Here is a 15,903-nt window from a genome sequence, read left to right as displayed (position 1 = left end):
ATTAAATTTGACCATCGATATTCAAAGGAGAGCTAATTTCAGATTCCATACATATTTTGCTCTACAGAGAAAAAAGTTTTCTGAAAGCCATAGGCAAAGATGAATAAAAACATAAAGTATTTTTTCTTCCACTGAGAAATTATGTAAAAGAGGGTAAATGAAAATGCTCTTTATTTTGGAGGTATTAGTCGGAGTTTCCCACTTGTGTTACAGTTTCAGTTTTTCTAGTTAATGTCCAAAACAAAAAGGGATTAATAATAAGAGATTTCAAACTATTATTACAGGGGCATGCTTATTGAAAATATTTTGTTTATTTAAAAAAAAGTATTGGGCTCTCACTAAACTTCTCTAAAGTGTTTTAACATTAGTTATGAAAAATTCAACTCTGACTTACCCGGACACATTATGTTGGCTTTTTAAAGGTATAAGCAATAAGCATCCTCATGTACTCCTTCAGCACACTGTATAAAGTACACTAGCCCTCCCTGAACTTAGTGAACTTGGGAACAGAGGTACATGGCACTGGATTCCAGCACAAGCTGGACTCACACAGAGTCTGCTGTGAGACTAAATGGGGCACAATTTGTTAGCAGATCATTGTACATAATGAAATCCCTGTCCAAGTCACCTGAACCACTAGCACTATGGTTGACTGACCCTAGCTGGTTAGGGGAAGAAGGGAAAATGATCAGTGATACGGGGATAAATCTGTTGATCTGAAGGAGTGATAGGTTTTCTTGAAGGGGGAAACGCCGGAAATTCTAAAAATCTTTGCACTGATTAGCTAGACAGGGCTCTGGTGATGAACCAAACTAGCCAATGTGGCTGCTTAAATTGTACTTGGCTTAAAGTCCTAGGACCTTCTGTCAAATGTACTTTCTGTCCACTACCTAATAGGTGTCTATTCTTCAATGAGAGAACTCTTATAACCTTGAGGCACTGACATTTAGCTGAATGTATCATGAAATTTTTTCCTTCCAATTTATACCATTATCCTCCTCCTTTTCCTCTTGTCTTGGCATTCTTTAGAATGAATCTATAGATCTTGGCATTCTTTAGAATGAATCTATAGATCTTGGCATTCTTTCAAAAACTAAGTAAATAATGCAATTCACATCTCTCTTCTTATAACCCAAACCATTTTAATTAGCAGGAATTGGTGTACCATCAACAGAAGTCTAACAACAGCACAGCAGGTTTTTTAAATTATTAAGGAATGATTTGCTCTAATAGCTCTCTGGTAAGAAGCAGCTTTCTTTGAGAACAAAATAAGTGATCACTCTATAAATGAATCATTCTCCACAAAAAAAGATGAAGATGAAGATGAAGAAGGAGAAGAAATTTCTCCAGTCAGCAGAGAATTTTCACATATGTCTGGCAAACTTGTGACACAGAGAACAAAATAATAATTACATTTCCTAGTATTAGTCATGTCAAAGATTATGCATTTTTACCAGTTTAGCACTACACTTTAACTTCAGTCTTGTGAAGGAAGCCAGAGCTCTCCTGAAGACAATCTGGAAATGATCTTTCCAAAGAGTTGAGAAAAATCTCTAGGAGGAAGTGAGTAGCTGAAGAGAACCACATTACTGCTAGAAAGCATCAAGAACTTTCCATATGGACTAGAAGCTAAAAAGATTCGCTTCAAAGTTACGTATTTGGTACTCTGTTAATAAGCATTCTTGTGCTAGTTTGAAATTAGAACAGCTTTCAAAATGTTAACATTTTCTATGGAGGCTGTTCTTAGTCAGTGCAATGCCGGCAGGCTAAATTCTCTGAGTCAAGTAAATCCTGTTGGGGCCCCTGGTTTTACTAAATCTCTGGCTCATTCCTACTGGGGGACTACACACATTTCCGGCAGAGCATTCATCCCTTCATCCAGGGAAATGATCTCTTCCGTTATGCCAATTGAGGACGCGAACCTAGAGTCTGCGTGTACCTGTTTACCTCCACAAAGAAGGCACTGTGGAAGGACACAAGGGAAAGAGATTCTTCTGGAAAAAGGTAAAGGTTATCCTTTGAGGTTATTTATGAGACTTTGTGACCAGTGTTACAGAAAAGCTGGGGTTAAAGGACTAGCTAAGAAGACGAAAGGCTTATAGAGCACTTGGCTCTTCTTCCCAAACACTGATGCACAGGGAGGGACACAGAGGATCGGGCTGAGGGTCTCGAACATGGCGGAAGGCTGGCAGTAGCAGACAAGAGACTGGGGAAACACGGAGACTTAAAAGTAGGAATGACTATGCTGAAGGTTAGAAATGAGAGCTCAGAGGAGAGGTAAGCGGGCTGACGTCAAGTTGTCTGGCCTAATGGCCTGAGGTCACCATGGGGTCTGATGATGGAAGAAAGCACACACCAAGATGTGGCCTGAGAGAGGACTCTCGAGTCTCACTGTTTTTAGTGACTGACACTGGAGGTGCAGATATAATACATGAATTCAAAGTCAGGAATAAGCAGTGGGTGTGGTAATAAGGGACCCAGGCAGATACGCAGAGGCGAAGGCCAGTGCAGTGAGAGGACAGACGAGGGGAACTGGTAACAAGGCAGTCCTAGGAGAGTAGAAGTCCTGAGCTTTGAAGAAAGACCTTGGGGGGAATAAACAAAACAGAATGGAAAAACTAAAGCCAGTGAGCTAGGACAAGACAGAACGAGAGCGGAGGCCAAAAACATTTCCAAGGGGCCAGTAAATAGAGAATAGCCTGGAACGTGAGCGATTCCAACAGTCAGGATAGGGATTGTCAGTACAAGGACTTAGACGAGCTGGTGAGGGTTCGTCTGTCTGCAACATAAGAAAAAGAAAGCCACGGAACTCACAAATTTAGAACTGGAGGCGGTCACATATTCCTGTATTTCAAATCTGATGAAGGCAAACTATCAGAAGCATCACTATACCCTATGTCAAAATACGTAAAAAAGAACCTCTCTATGTCTGGATATTCTTCAGCTCTGTGGTGAGAATACCATCCTATTTACTAGTTAATGGTAAGGATATTTTAATACATTTTCGTTTTCCAGGCCAGTTCTGGTTTAGCCTGTTTCCCTTATTACATAATATTTAATTTTACTCTTAAAAATGTCCTGTTTGGATGGTAAATTATCCTGTCATTCTACTTATAATTCAAAACTTAACAACAGTGGTATGAGAAACTTAATTTGCAAACAAGCTAGAGAGTGAAAATTAGTGCGTTAAACACAAACTGCCTTTGGTCACAGAAGAAGAGATGACTAATATTCATTAAAATGTAGAATGGTAAGAAGGAGGACAGGAGGAAACGGTCTATAGGGAAGTAAAGAGACCTGTGTCTGGGGACACTGTGCCTTTTTCTAGGAAGGCCACCAGAAACCCCTGGCTGGGGAAGCGGGGCCACAGGACAACACAGCCCACCGCTCTCTGATCTCACAGTGCCGTGGGGGTGCAGGTAGGAGCTGCAATGTTCGCAGCTGAAAATTTTCTGGGACTTAATTCAACCTGCAGCTTGCTGTGCTTCTTTTGAAAACACTTCTAAACTGTTCTAAGAAACACCCACAGAAAAACACATTGCAAACTAAGAACAAACCAAACAGCATTTCGATGAAAAAACAAACGTTAGGATACAAGGAGGAAAAGGGGAATAGTTTACTAACCAGAAGGCTAACTGTGCAGCCAATCTTTTTGCCATCTACCTCTCCCATTTTCATGCAGTCCCTAAAAACAAAAAGCAATAGTCAGAACTCAGAACTTCCTTCCTAGGGGCAAACACAGTTTCTTCTTTTAAGGAGTTGGGGAAAGTGCTGTCAGAGACCCGAGGCGATTTGCAAGTTGCCTTTGAGTTGCCCCTTAAGACAGGCTCTGGGGACCGGGGAGATGGCCCGTCTTAGGCGAGGCTGGGAGCTCAGACACTTCTGAGCATCAGTTTCTGCTGAGAATTTCACTTGCAGATGGGCGATGCTTCCTCTCAATAGACAGGATGCCCTGGGAGAGAAGTGGGGTGGAGATGTGGTCTTATACACCTCCCTCCAGTGGGCTGAGAAACAGCTGGAAGCCTGGCCATCAACAATGAGAGTGAGGGTTTCCCTTCGTAAAAGAAAAACACCATGCTCTAAAAGTTTAGATAATTTAGAAATAAAAAAAATTACATCGAGGAAAGGCAACAGTGTGCGTCTTTCATGAGAAAGCAGCAGGACCCTCCAGTTCTGTTACACTGATCGACGGATCTCCTGGTTCTACTGCTGAGTCTAAATACCAAAAAAGAATCCTTTACTAATGAGACTCTGAAAACCTCAATTCACTAAGACTCTGAAAAAACTGTCAACCAAAAGAGAGGAAAAAGAGGAATCAAATAAAAACTCAGAACCAGCTAGTTACAAGTCTATTATCTTACTGCACAAGGTTCTGCGGTCTGACTATCAACTCTTTGAGTGATTAACTCAAGCAGAAAGTTGACTGTATTCTAACTTTTTGATTTTCTCGCTGGGGCACAGCGCATCTGGGAACCATGGGACTCGGCTTACCTGTAATCTAACAATCTCTCCATTAGACGAGTTACAGTGGCAATTAATGAAACGCCACTTTCCCTCCATGTTTCCCGCTCAATTTTCTTTAGTAAACTGGAAAAGAAAGAACCCAGGGCATTTTCAACATTTATTTTTATCAGTCACCATGACAACCATTTTACTTTCATCAGTACCTTAAATGTCTTAGCAACCACTGCAACATCTCACAAGGAGCACGATTTGCAAACAATGTCTTACCTAGGATAGGGACCAAATAGTGGAATTCTAATCCCGGAAGCATTGACAAAGCAAATTGATTTTCAGATTATCCAAGTCATAAAATACGAACACATGCATATAATCATATTTTCAAAATATACAAGCCCCTCACAGCTCAAAGACAGTTCCCCCTAGCTTCTTCCTTACACTGACAGAGGCTTGAGCCTTACCACAGCAAATAACACGATGAAAATCGAAAAGAGGAGTACCTCTAAGTTTACTTTGAAATAAGATCTTGCTTTTATTCACAGAAGAATGTTTTCCTACCTCTCAGTGGAATGCATCTTCATCCAGGCAATTTTACTGCAATGCAACTGCTAGAGGAAAATCCTTGTACAGACGGTATGACGTTTTGCGTTTTTTCCCTTCCCTTCACATTTGCCCACTCAATACATATTGTACTATCTGTGCACTCACTCAACAGTTTCATTCATTTTGTCATTAATCACAGAGGATTGTCTATGTGGTAGTTACAGCAGATCGATGACAAGCACCAAACCTCATCTCTCCTCCTACACGTTCCCTAATCTTTAGCACCTTGGAGCACAGGCACTGTGCAAACACAAAATAGTAACAATCAGAATAATTAGGATCTACCTGACTTTCACTCCTGCCCCTTGGCAAATTAAGCAGACACTTGGCAAAGCTTTTATGACTGAAATTTCCCCAAAAGATAAAAGTAAGAACATAGGCGTGGCAATGCAAGGATGCTTCCCTTCCCCTCTGAATTTAATGATCATATCTGTCTAAAATCTTGTTTCCCTTTCATCTTGGTCTCAGGAATAACCGAGAGAGAAAACATTTCTCACAAGTGCAATCTAAGCCAATCATATATTGTGCTTAGAGGAAAAATAAACCTTCAAGAAAAAAGCTATTCTGCCAAAGGCTTCTTGCTTTTTCTTTCTTTTCCTTCCTTCCTTCCTTCCTTTCCTTCTTTTCCTTCCTTTCCTTCCTCCCTCCCTTCCTCCCCTTCCCTCTAGCCTGTCCCTTCCTCCCTTATTCCCTCCCTCTCTTCCCAGGGCTATGTTCTTTCTCAATTTTCCTTCCCCCTTCTTGCTATAGCCATTCCAGTGCCCAGCCTTCTATCTTGTCTTCTCATCTGTTGCCTGTGCATCCCTGACTGTTTTTCTGGTTTATTCTGAACTGCTTCCTAGATTAAGTTGGGGGAGGGAAGGAGAGAAGTAGCTTATGAAGGCATGAAGCCTGTCCTGACTAACCCCCCAGAAAATACCCCCTAGTTTATTTAATATGTGTTTTCTTAAAAAAAAAAGCAAAACAGAACACCTCTGAACAGCACCTGTTTTGAGCTTAAATGCCAACCTGGTCTTGAACCAAGTACTCAAATGAATGCCAAAGTAATGCAGGATGATGTAGAAATTTTCCCAAGTGACAGCCCACACCTCATATACTTTACAGGCTGAAAAACAGAGAACTCAAGTTAAGTAATAGTTCTAAAAATACACGGAAACTTCTTTGGTGGGCATGAATTTCATTAATTTGCACAGCCTCCTGATGGAGTGAGAACTCAGAGCTACATAACCCTCTTGCAAGAAGAGGCACAGACCTGCAGATCCCACTTCCTTGACTCATTCCAGACCCAAAGATTAGGACCAAATCTAGAATCCAATACATCTGTAGCCAGCCTTGTTCTTTCTGTCCAGAAGCTTGTTCTCCCAGTTTACCTCGTACAAACTGAGAAGGGGCACCTATTGGCAAGAAGATAACTTGGGTGAGACTGGGTGGTTTGTTTTTGGTCTATAATCATGCACATGGACCCATGCTGAACACACAGGGAAGTCCTCTGATAACAGTAAAGGGTGATTTCTTATTGCTAATTGATAGGCAATGGGCGTTCATGACACCGGAGAGTGGGATAGACCACAGCCCTGTAGAATGACATTATGCTCAACACATGACAGAACATCAACAGGGGGAGGTAGGATGAGACCCTAAATCTACTCCTCTATAATAACACAATGGTATGGAGGCCAGCACGCCTCCACAAAGCACCCGTGTCTGTCCATGCTCTTCTTAATCCAAAGAGTTAGATAACTAAAATATGTACTGCATCGCTAACGTTCTGTCTCTAAACTAAAATTAAATGTGTCATCACTTAATAAAGACCCTGAAAGAAGCCTTTGGAGTCTTATTTAATAATTTAAAGCAACATATGAGGAAGAAGCGAGAGGGATGTTTTCTCTCCGGGAAAGCACCCTACTGTGCCCTCCTACAGCAGAGTCACTGCAGAGCCTCCAGCCCCGGAAAAGTGCCCGGCACAGGGAGGTGCTCGATAAATCAGACTCGGTGGGTGAACCAAGGAAAGCCAAGGGAATTAAAACTTAGTTCTGATACTCTCTTCAGGATATATCATTATTGGTGTCTGTGCCCTACAATTTTAGCATTATCTAAAATAATAAATCCCGACTCCTACTTATTTCAAAATGATGGAGTATGGGTAAATGAAGATAACGTTAGGGGTTGCGAAATGAGCTCTTGGGAAGGAAACTGCTACACAAAGTTCAAGTCTCAATTCTAAGGAGGCTATTTGGGCAACTACTACGTTTTAAGGAAGAAGTGAGCTACTTTCAGCTCCTGAGCAAATTTTAAGTTTTAGATATGAATTATAGAGAGCAAAGGAGAGCCTGTACCATTGTGGTGTGTGTTCCTAATTCATAACATGTGCGGTGACTCATGGTGCTTATACTAATTCACTGTGATTTCTATTGCCAAAAGAGCATTTTATTGTTTCCTGAATATAGCTAGATTTTCACTTTCTTTTCTGAGCTCAGGTGGTAATGATATTTAATTATTACTTTTGGGTTTTATTTAATCCCAATATGCTGATTATAAAGCCACCAAAGAAAAATATTTATAGTAACACTTCTAATAATGTGCTAAAAATCACAAAAGAAAAACAATCTCTATTGAATGAATCAGGCACCTTAAAACAGTCCTAACTATAGAGATTTAATATATTAATTACTGGTTTGATTCTAATGTCAAGGTACATCTTCTATTTCAAAGCTACATTTACACACAAGCAATCCAAGTTGCATGCTACAGGCCTTTATTAAAGTAGATAAGAGGCACTATAAAATGATGTATTTATTAATCTTGTGAATTTATTATAAATAATTAATCTCAAATCTCAAGAGATTCATTTCATTGAGTGCTTTCTCATTTTAGTTCTTTGTTCAAACCAAGGACTAGTAACTGAAATGAGAGCGGTTTTCAAAGGCAATTTATTACACTGGATGAGGTTTTAATCAGAATTCTCACTAAACTCCAGCTGTCATGAAATACAGATGCCTTGTACACTAGAATGAACGAGGGCTTGGTGAATAATTACTAAAAGTTCCAGTTTAATTACAGTATCAGAAGAAAATGGTTTTGTTCAGGATTCAGCACAAATAATTTATTTTATCATCACATCCTAGCAAATCTGTATACCCTTTCTTGGCTTTTCCTTTGAACATAATTTTCTTGAAAGCTTTGGGGATGATTTTCAATCAGGCAAGTTGAAATCTATCAGTCACTAATAATAACTTTCTAAACCTGTATACTAATATATCTACTTTTCTAAATTAATGATCATAAAATGAATTATACAATTTTGCATTTGGCCAACAGTTTCTAAAGTTTTTTTTTAAAGCACCTAGTGCATAGTCGAATGTGGGGCTTGGACTCACAACCCTGAGATCAAGACCTGAGCTGGAATCAAGAGTTGGATGCTTAACTGCATGAGCCACCTAGGTGCCCCAAAAGCATTAATAGTTTTACATGACACTTAGGAACAAATACAAGTAAGAGTATATTTTGTAATAGAAAAGGTATTGCTGAATTATTTTTGTACTTCTGAAAGAACTGCAAACATTTTCCAAGCACAGTGAGGTAGTCCTTCCTTCAAAGAGAAGCACTTTATCAATATTCTAGGACTGAAAATGACCACAATCCACAGTTAGAATTAAAACCCTAAAATACTAAAAACACCCGTACATAGTCTCTCTGGCCATCTCACACGGCAGATGAAACCTTGGTATAAGCATTTGATCCTGCACTGTGGACACAATTTGTAGGTAAGGACAACTTCCAAGTTCCCTTACAGTACTCCAGTGTTGTTTTAGCCTTCAGTCAAATCCAAATCAAAGAATTTACTAAAAATGACTTGCTTCCATGATATTCTAATAAGAAACATTTAGAAAGCAATTAATAATGCTGAGTGAGCAATCGGTATCAGTGAATTAAATCAAGTATTGACAAACACGCCAGCCATGTTAGTTTCCCCAACAACACAGCAGCCAAGGATATCTTGCTTTGGAAAGCATTGCACCCGAATGGGAGAAGCACAGCATTTCTCATGCCTTGCCCCTCCCCACGACCCCTACTGTTAACCCTACTTAAAATCATTATCTTGCAGCCTGGGTTTAATTCTTCGGTTTGAAAAGAGTGCGATTTGTTATATAACACATGTGACCTGACCTAATCAGAGATTAAAATAAGGAGACGTGTCTAATCATCAACATAATAAGATCCATTCGCCAGAGTTCGGCAATTATCCTTCATTTCACACTCCGCAAAGACACTCTCAGCCGCTTAGCATGGACACCAAATCCCCTGGAAGGAATCAACTTGAGACAAACGCATTACTCACATACTGTTGAAGAGCTCACGGTAGGTTTCATCACCTTTGCCTTCTGACATCAGGCTATCCAGTTTGTCAATTAGCTTGGCTTCCACCTGAAACGTACCCAAATATTACTCCCTTTCTTTCCCTTTCCAGAGTGGGATTTCTAGGCAAATTGAAACATATCAATGTCCGCAAGGGAAAAAGTGTCAGCAAATTTTGTGAAAGCAACACTGTTGTCAGCTGTGGTTAATAGGAGAAACCCCCTTGGAATTCGAGGGGGCTAATTTAGATGGAGCAATGTGACTTCAAACTCCCTGTTTGCTGCCACCAAAGCTATCTATCTGTGTGTTCACTCAAACATGAATGCCTGCAGCCCGGCTTAAACATGTGAATTTTTTTAAGAGCTATAAAAGTTGGCAAGTCCTACTTATTTATTTATTTATAAAATCACTATATGTGTAAGAACATTAGCAAAGTAACATACCCACAGACATTAATTTAAATCTTTGATGTGTTTCATATCTATTTTCTTTCTCAAAACAGTACGAGGTTGCCCTAAATCTTTGCTCGAGATGAGAACTTGTCTTATCCATGTACAGATGGTAGAGCCATAGAAATATTCTAAGTCAGCAATAAGCTACATGAGAGGGAAAGGACATATTTCCTGAAAAACTAGTCAAAACATTTATATCTTTGAGAATGTAAATCCTTTGGGCCTTGAGTATCAGGAAAGCAGAAATAGCCCCTTCATCTGTCTGAGGCAGCAGAGGCAGAAAACGAAACACCCCTTCATGGCCAGAGAGAGGTAAGCAATGCCAGATTGCGAGGGATACTTGACATCGTCAGAGAACTAAGCTCAGGTGTTCCTTTCAATCAAATTCCAGTAAGGGTGTGATGACAAAAGATAAGGACAGGGCCCCCGCCCCCAACACCAGTACAATTTTAAAACAGCTTTCTGTTCATGGATTAGCTTTCTGGAAGAGAAATGTAGATGTGGATACAGGTGAAAACCATGCGTCTGGCAGTGGGAAGGCCCTGTGTGTGCGTTCAGCTTGCTCAGACCATCGACAATCATTTCTAAACTTTGAGAGAGGCTTCACTGGGAGAGGCCAGACCCTTCACACCGGTGCGTGCATACAAGTTAGTGCAGTGACAGTGCAGACGGAAGGAAGGTCTACGGTCTCCAAGTGAGTGACCCCGCAGGGCAAAACCAGCTGATTTCTTGAGTGATCTGGTTTTGTAATACAAACATCTTTTCTTTTCAAAACAGGAGCAGAGATAGCAGAACCTATGTCAATGAGGAAGGATACGCTCCTCCCTCCAGAATCCCCTTTGCACGAATTTCCACTGCTCTCTTGTTTAAATTAATTCTCAACGCTTCAAAGCAAAAAGCAGTAAAACATACTGTGCATCCAATGGTCAAAACTAAGCCATTCACCAAACGCAGTGTGGGAACCATTGAGAGGTCAATGATTTTAAGAATCATTAACCCGATTCCTCTGTGTTGTGGCTGACTGGGAACAGAGTCTCTGCCAGCTCTTACACAGAGCCGTGAATGGGGCGCCTGGGTGGCTCAGTGGTTAAGGCGCCAACTTCGGCCCAGGTCAGATCTCACATTCGTGGGTTCGAGCCCCGCATCAGGCTCTGTGCTGACAGCTAGCTCAGAGCCTGGAGCCTGTTTCTGGTTCTGGTTCTGTGTCTCCTTCTCTCTCTGCCCCTCCCCCTCTCATGCTCTGTCTCTCTCTGTATCAAAAATAAATAAAACATTAAAAAAAAAAACAGAGCCGTGGAAATTGCAGAATTGTTCAGATGAAAGGGATTTTAGGGCTTCCACAGAGGCTCGGGGGAACATGAGACCGAAGAGGTGACCAAGCCCGTATGAATGGGAGAAGGCAGGCCAGGCTGGAATCTAGGTCCCTGGAGAGCCTGTTCCATACTTATTTCCCAACTCAGAGTGGAATCTGGTGCCTCAGAGATGTTCAAACAGAACTAAACCTCTTCCAACTGTTCTGAGAAGCTCATCCGCCTACCTGTTTAAAATTGCCGCTCCGCCTCTGCTCCCAGTCCATCATGTCATGAAAAATAGGAATCATGACATTCCGGAGATCTGGCTGAGGTATCAAGGTCACTTCGAGGAAAGGGCCAATCAAGGCAGGGATGAAATGAAGCTTGTGCTCTCCTACATTGAACAAAACATTTGAGTTTCAGTATATCAATCTTAAGAAGAGTTCAGAAAATTCATACTATTAAATTTATTGAAAACGATTGCCACGAGTATATTCAAATAGTGTTGTCTCTCTCGGCAAGAAAATGTTTCCCTAAGCAGATATATAAACAGTAGATTTCCATATGTTGATTAATGTTTCTCCATCATTTTTTATTAAAAAACTAGAGACTTACTTTTTCACAGTTAAAAAAAAGCTGTAAGATACCATTAAAAATTACACCACAATTTAAAAATGATGAATTAAAATGACACAAGTCAAATCATTAGGAATTGGTTACATATACCATTATATAGTCACACATTAAATTTTTTTATGCAGTCACTAAAAATGAGGATAAGGAAGGATAACAGGCCAAGTTTCTCAATATAATTAACTGAGAAAGCAAGGTATGGGGTGCCTAGGTGGTTTAATCGGTTAAGTGTCCGATTTCAACTCAGGTCATGATCTCAGGTCTTGTGAATTTGAGCCCCACATCGGGCTCTGTGCTGACAGTTCAGGAGTTTGCTTTGGATTCTGTCTCTGTCTCTCTCTTCCCCTTCCCCACTTGTGGTCTGTCTCTCTCTCTCAAAAACAAATGAATGTTAAAAAAAATGTAAAAAAAAAAAAAAACAGGAAAGAAAAAGCAAAGTAAAATACAGTATGGATGGGTAGTTCCTTCATTAAAAAGTGTACATATACACACATATGTATATATATATGTAATATATATGTACTTATGTATATGTATCTATCTATATAGTAATCAAGAAGATTTATCCCCTAATGTTAACCACAAAGGTTATCTCTGGGTGGTTAAAATATTAGGTGATTTTTATATATGGAAAAAAGTGGTCCCAGCATCATATAATTTTTCTTACGTTTTTAAACATAATAAACACACAGCCTAAATAAAAAACTAAATGGTAGTCCAAAAAATAAGAATGTAACAATTTTCTAAACAGATGACAATGTAACGACAGTGAGCTCAAAATGGTATAATTACCAAAGTACATAAGGTATGGTACTGGTACTTCTGAGGAAAGGAAGGTGAGGGGTGGGCTAGACACAGATGATTTCATCTAGGAAATGGGTGCTGAGTTCAGTTCATTACACTAATCATCTATGTTAAATCTCAGAGTTTTATTTTGATAGTAAATGCTAATCTTTAGCATCTGAAGCATGTGACACTGAAAGCCTCCATTTAAAACCCACAGAATGGGGCCCCTGGGTGGCTCAGTTGGTTCAGTGGCCGACTTTGGCTCAGGTCATGATCTCATGGTTCATGAGTTCGAGCCCTGTGTTGGGCTCTGTGCCAACAGCTCAGAGCCTGGAGCCTGCTTCGGGTTCTGTGTCTCCCTCTCGCTCTGCTCTTCCCCTGCTTGTGTTCGGTGTCTCCCAAAAATAAACATAAAAAAAAAAAACCCAAACCCATAGATCATGTTGGGAAGCTGAGAAGAGAGCTGGCTTCATGCAAAAAGACAGTTTTCCCTTTTCTTTGCCACCTTTGGTCTTTTGTTATGCAAGCGTCAAACATACCCCAAATCATACCATTCAGAGTTACCTGCGCATTTTGGAGTTATATACCTTTGCATACCAATTCCTCTATTTTGTTTTCTGTACTAAAAGACATGAGTGTGGCCGAAGAGCTTGGATATATATAAATCCAGAGTGCACATATGGAGTTTAAATTTATATTGACATTAGAGGGGTTTTTCAAAGGAAATGAAAGAAAAACATTTGGAGATTGTGGGGGAAAACGATGGATGAGATCAGAGACAGGCAAACCCAAGCTGGCATTTGTAAAGTCACTGTGTTTTGTGACTGGAAGGTGCCGAGTGATAGTTCAGCAATTTCGCCATGTGGCTCCCCATCCGCTGTCCTCCGTGCTCTGGGACATTAGCAGGACACAAGCCGCAGCCCCAGCCTATCTGAAAGTCCCTTTCCTTTCCAACGCTGAAGCCACTTAGTCCTTTCCTCTCTCTTTGAGGTTTCGCCAAAAGTAATTGTTTGTCACCGTCTCTTAATTACTTATTCATACCCATTATGTGTAAGGAATAAACTTGGCTTATAATCCCTTTTGCTTGCCTACCTTTCTTGGTGACCCATGCACAATTTTATCTTTCCCAAGGGACTCCTTGTTCTCCGCATCCAAGCAAGAACACTTCCTTCTTATTTATCAGAAGAAACTTCCTTATTAGTCTAACCTTATACGCTTTCCTCCAAAAGAATGAATCTTTTCAAGACTGAACAAGCTCACTGCAGAAGACAGAGAAACATCAATGCCTGGTTCTTCTCCCTGTATCTCCCCCACCCTCTCAACATACACATTTCAAGCAGGGAACTAGCAGCCAGCTTTTGGGATTGCTTTCCTCAGTTATTTTTATCAGGGCAGAAAGAGGAAGCAACCTGAACTCAAAAACTCATACTGTCATTTGGAAAAGCCTAACCCACTCAATGCTTATTTAAGATATTCTGGCAAAAGAGGGGAAGAGAAATGGGGAAGGAGCCTTCCAACCCATCCTTAGATTAGCAGGTCTTACACCCATTCCAGGACCCTGCCCCTAGGGGATGGCCTCAGACGGTCCAGGTCTACCTCGGATGCTACCCCCACAGAGCCATGGACTGAAGGGGTCATGTACACTTCATGTAACCAATAACCAGGAGAGCCTCCCCATGGCTTTGAGACCACGTAAGACACCCAATCCTGGCACCGCCTTTGAGTATGTGTGGGGGTGGGGTGATAGAAGTGGCAGGAAAGACAAAATAAAACTGAATTCCCTGCCAGCCTGAATAGTCCTTCCTTGCCTGGTGAAATGAGAGCCGTCAAATTATGATCTTCGTTTTTAATCTTTCCTGGGCCCGACATCCTTTGGCCATGTCTGATCAAGAACAGCAACAGCATGCACTTATTTTATTTATCACTGTTTGCCTGAGTCTTTTTGAACCTCCTTAAAAAAAAATCTTCTATTTACAGACATTTTCAACCTGATTTTCTTCTTTTAAATTTTTTTTACTATGCATTTTTTGGTGGCAGATGGTGACCACATTTATCCTGGGGAGCACTGAGTAATACAGAACTGCTGATTCACTATGTTGTACACCTGAAGCTAATTTAACTGTATGTTAATTATACTTCAATAAAACATTAATTTACCATGAAAAACCTTACACATACATAGAATTATAGAGAATAGTAAAGCAAATCCCACATACCCATCATCTAGCTTCAACAATTACCTACATTTTAAAAAAGGTTTGTTTTTTTTTCCAACATTTATTTTTGAGAGATGGAGAGAGACAGAACATGAGTCGGGGAGGAGCAGAGAGAGAGGGAGACACAGAATCTGAATCAGGCTCCAGGGTGTGAGCTGTCAGCACAGAGCCTGACACAGGGCTTGAACCATGTACTGTAAGATCATGACCTGAGCTGTAGTCAGATACTTAACTGACTGAGCCACTCCAGGCACCCCATACCATTATCTACATTTTTGCCAATCTTGTTTCATCTATCACCCTATTTTCCCCTCTCTAGGGTACTTTAAATCAAGTCTGAGATATCCTACCATTCTATTTGTATGCAAATCAGTAAGCATCTTTAACGAAGGACATTATTTATTTACAAACACACACACACACACACACACACACACACACACACACACACACACAGAATTACAATGTTTTTACCACACCTAACAAAGGGAAACAATAATTCCTTAATCTAAAACTCAGCCTATATTAAAGTTTCTGATTGTCCTAAAACATGTCATTTACAGTTGGTTTCTTTTCATCACAATCCAAAGTAAGTCCATACAGTATATTTTGTAGCCTGATTTTCTACTGACAGACAGGCCACACCTACATTTAAATCACTATACAGGAATGCATGGAAGATAGCCTTATTTGCTGGAAACATAGTTTGGGAACACAGACCCTGTGAAAACCTGAACAAGCTCTCACTATAGAAAACCTAGCTCTTCCCTCAACAGCAAAGCAAAATTTTGAGCTATGTATGACAACAGCAAAATAAACTTTATTTAAATGATTTCTTTTTAAACTGAAGATTTAGTATACTTTCCCCGTCTCTAATTGTCAGCCACATGGTCTTGTTTTGAAGTATTTAGGGCATCTGTTACTTGGGCTGCTGGAGTTTATATTTATGGGCACAGAACAGCCTGTTAGGGAAGTATTGATTTTTCTACAGCAGTTACAAGACGCTGTGTTTGCAAATGTGGAAAATGGAGCCCACTTTATATTTAGTAAGAATGTTAGTTCAACTAAAAATAGCAAGAAAAAACTTAACCTTGAAGCATGATG

General features: G+C 40.3%; 1 protein-coding gene across 3 annotated transcripts in view; it reads right to left on the bottom strand.

The window, feature by feature from the left end:
* Positions 1-15,903, bottom strand: part of DOCK4 (dedicator of cytokinesis 4) — a 417,061-nt gene that overhangs the window by 47,889 nt on the left and 353,269 nt on the right. For 2 of the 3 annotated variants that reach the window (XM_029924788.1, XM_029924790.1), the window contains exons 31-35: positions 11,410-11,558; positions 9,404-9,489; positions 4,732-4,758; positions 4,492-4,587; positions 3,625-3,685 (exon numbers count right to left, since the gene is read on the bottom strand). In XM_029924788.1, coding sequence (XP_029780648.1) covers positions 3,625-3,685; positions 4,492-4,587; positions 4,732-4,758; positions 9,404-9,489; positions 11,410-11,558 — 419 coding nt within the window. The remainder of the gene's footprint in view (positions 1-3,624; positions 3,686-4,491; positions 4,588-4,731; positions 4,759-9,403; positions 9,490-11,409; positions 11,559-15,903) is intronic. The other variant, XM_029924789.1, reaches the window with a different exon arrangement.

The sequence above is a fragment of the Suricata suricatta genome, chromosome 2, assembly GCF_006229205.1.
Source record: "Suricata suricatta isolate VVHF042 chromosome 2, meerkat_22Aug2017_6uvM2_HiC, whole genome shotgun sequence".
NCBI classification, from domain to species: domain Eukaryota; kingdom Metazoa; phylum Chordata; class Mammalia; order Carnivora; family Herpestidae; genus Suricata; species Suricata suricatta.
The sequence above is the reverse complement of the archived record's forward strand: the minus strand, read 5'-3'. Positions and strand labels throughout refer to the sequence as shown.